At 43.8% G+C, this 2,500-nt stretch overlaps 1 protein-coding gene across 1 annotated transcript in view; it reads left to right on the forward strand.

The window, feature by feature from the left end:
* The window catches only part of LOC135821382 (uncharacterized), a 23,368-nt gene that overhangs the window by 3,272 nt on the left and 17,596 nt on the right, over window positions 1-2,500 (forward strand). Inside the window, exons 3-4 of the mRNA XM_065334454.1 lie at window positions 130-167; window positions 2,315-2,435. Coding sequence (XP_065190526.1) covers window positions 130-167; window positions 2,315-2,435 — 159 coding nt within the window. The remainder of the gene's footprint in view (window positions 1-129; window positions 168-2,314; window positions 2,436-2,500) is intronic.

Here is a 2,500-nt window from a genome sequence, read left to right on the forward strand (position 1 = left end):
CGTGGGTGTGTGTGTGTGTGTGAGTGTGTGTGTGTGAGTGTGTGTGTGTACATGTGTGTACATGTGTGTGGGTGTACGTGGGTGTGTGTGACTACTGGTGTGCATGTGCATGGTTTGTTTGCAACACAGCCTTGTTTCCAGCCACCCAGTGACACTGTGTCCCACAGGTATGATACCATACTCAGTCTTGTTGAGAGAGAGAGAGAGAGAGAGAGAGAGAGAGAGAGAGAGAGAGAGAGTGAGGGAGGGGGGGGGGGGGAGGAATCACCACCGCTGCGTTGCATTTGCAGCCCCATTCAGTCAATGTCTTGTTAGTCTGTTGTTTTGTCATTTCCTGCTTCTTTCTTCTTTTACGAATTGGGTGCGTGGTTTCAAGTAAAAAAATAAATAAAAAAAATAAAATAAAAAAAAGAGGAGGGAGGCAACAGAGCGTCTCCATTGCAGACCACGTCTGTAGATATGTTTCTTTTTAACCATATCTCTCGGTTTATGCAGTATCTCTCGGTTAGATTATGCAGTATCTCTCGGTTAGATTATGCAGTATCTCTCGGTTAGATTATGCAGTATCTCTCGGTTAGATTATGCAGTATCTCTCGGTTAGATTATGCAGTATCTCTCGGTTAGATTATGCAGTATCTCTCGGTTAGATTATGCAGTATCTCTCGGTTAGATTATGCAGTATCTCTCGGTTAGATTATGCAGTATCTCTCGGTTAGATTATGCAGTATCTCTCGGTTAGATTATGCAGTATCTCTCGGTTAGATTATGCAGTATCTCTCGGTTAGATTATGCAGTATCTCTCGGTTAAATTATGCAGTATCTCTCGGTTAGATTATGCAGTATCTCTCGGTTAGATTATGCAGTATCTCTCGGTTAGATTATGCAGTATCTCTCGGCTACAAAATAGCAATCAGTCGGCTTCATTGAGTCTTTTGGCTAGAAAACACGCTTTGCATGTGTGTATGTGTCAGTATGTTGGTCGAGGTAGGTAGGTTCCTCCTAGACAAAGCATTACAAAGTCATTTGTGTTGACTGACCGGTTTCATATTGCAGAGAAGAATCATCTGGTGACAGTCTAGAAATCCAGAGGCAGGAGATGTGCAGTAGCCAATGCAGGAGATAATAGGTCTATCTTGTACTACAATCCATTCATTGGAAACTGGCACCCTAACTTTTTGGTGTCTCTCGCACATAGTTGTACAGTCAGACCTCGCATAACCGCACACATCCGTTTTCAACAAAAATATCCGGATAGGCGAGGGAACCGGATAATCGAACACACATACTGTATGCACGCACGGCATATGCTGTACATTGGTAACCAATGGTTTTCTTCCGGATGGCGAGGGATCCGGATAAACGAGGACCGGATAAGCGAGGTCTGACTGTAGATATCGTGAAAACAACAGTACATCCTGCATCGTGTGACCCATGCAATTACTCCTTGCCACGTTTGAGGCCAGAAAAGTCCAAGAACAGGGAAATAGAAATTCAGCCAGGTTTTACAAAATTAGGACAGGTATGCCATGGCAAAATGTATGGAGAAGCAGATCCCAAACTCAGATTTTTTAGATTTAAAGTGGGTTTTTGATCCCCAATTCGGCCGAAATCGGACTTTCAAAAGCCAGCGGGACAGTTTCCGATGAATGGACGGTAAGCCTGCGACTAGTTTCTTGTGTATATTTTAGGTAGCGTGTAGAATTTGATGAGTGCTTTGTGTAGGAGGAACCTACCTCCCTCAACCAATACACTGATTTTTTTCGACATCAATTATAAAAGAATGTTTCATCCAGCGCATGCGCCAAGAAGTGAATAGCAACTGAATAGAGCGGTTGTCAGTTGACAAACCCCCTTTTATGTACAATGCAGTTGCGTGATGTCCACCACTTTCTGAGTGTAGAATTTAGCTGGTTTAAACGGAAAACAGCTGAAGAAAGCATTAACATCACGTGTTGAAAGCATGGCAGAGTGAGCTTTGCAGATGTTTGAGAGCTTTTCATGAAGATTGTCGTGCAAAATCTGAGTGTCAGTTCATTGAATTGAATAAAAATGTTTGCTGGATAATTTATGGACGGCCTTGAGCCAAATAGTCTTCCTTATTTAAAATAACAGTGCCTAAGTTTTTATCTGCATTGCAAATAATGATATCAGAACGATCGTTAAAGCCTGATTCATACTTCATTTCCCGTACGGGAAACGCGTCGCATCGCGAAAATGTTGACTTGAGCTCAACTATTGTGGCCCATCGCTCGACCTACTGTTTACGTATGTTGTTGCATACCGATACCTGTGTTTGGTTGGTGTGTATTTGTAGACCTGAGGCAGCAGGTGATAAGGCCACAGCGCCCGGGCCTGCTAACAGCGGCGGCAAGTTTGCCAATGTGGAAGTGGATGGAGAGCAGATTCACGAATGCTTCCGCTGTATCATGACCAAGGCGAGTGGTGGTGTGTTTGTCTAGCTGCCTGCCTGCCTGCTTTCCTTTCTGCTGCATGCCTGCCT

Source organism: Sycon ciliatum, chromosome 7 (genome assembly GCF_964019385.1).
Source record: "Sycon ciliatum chromosome 7, ocSycCili1.1, whole genome shotgun sequence".
In the NCBI taxonomy this organism is placed as follows: domain Eukaryota; kingdom Metazoa; phylum Porifera; class Calcarea; order Leucosolenida; family Sycettidae; genus Sycon; species Sycon ciliatum.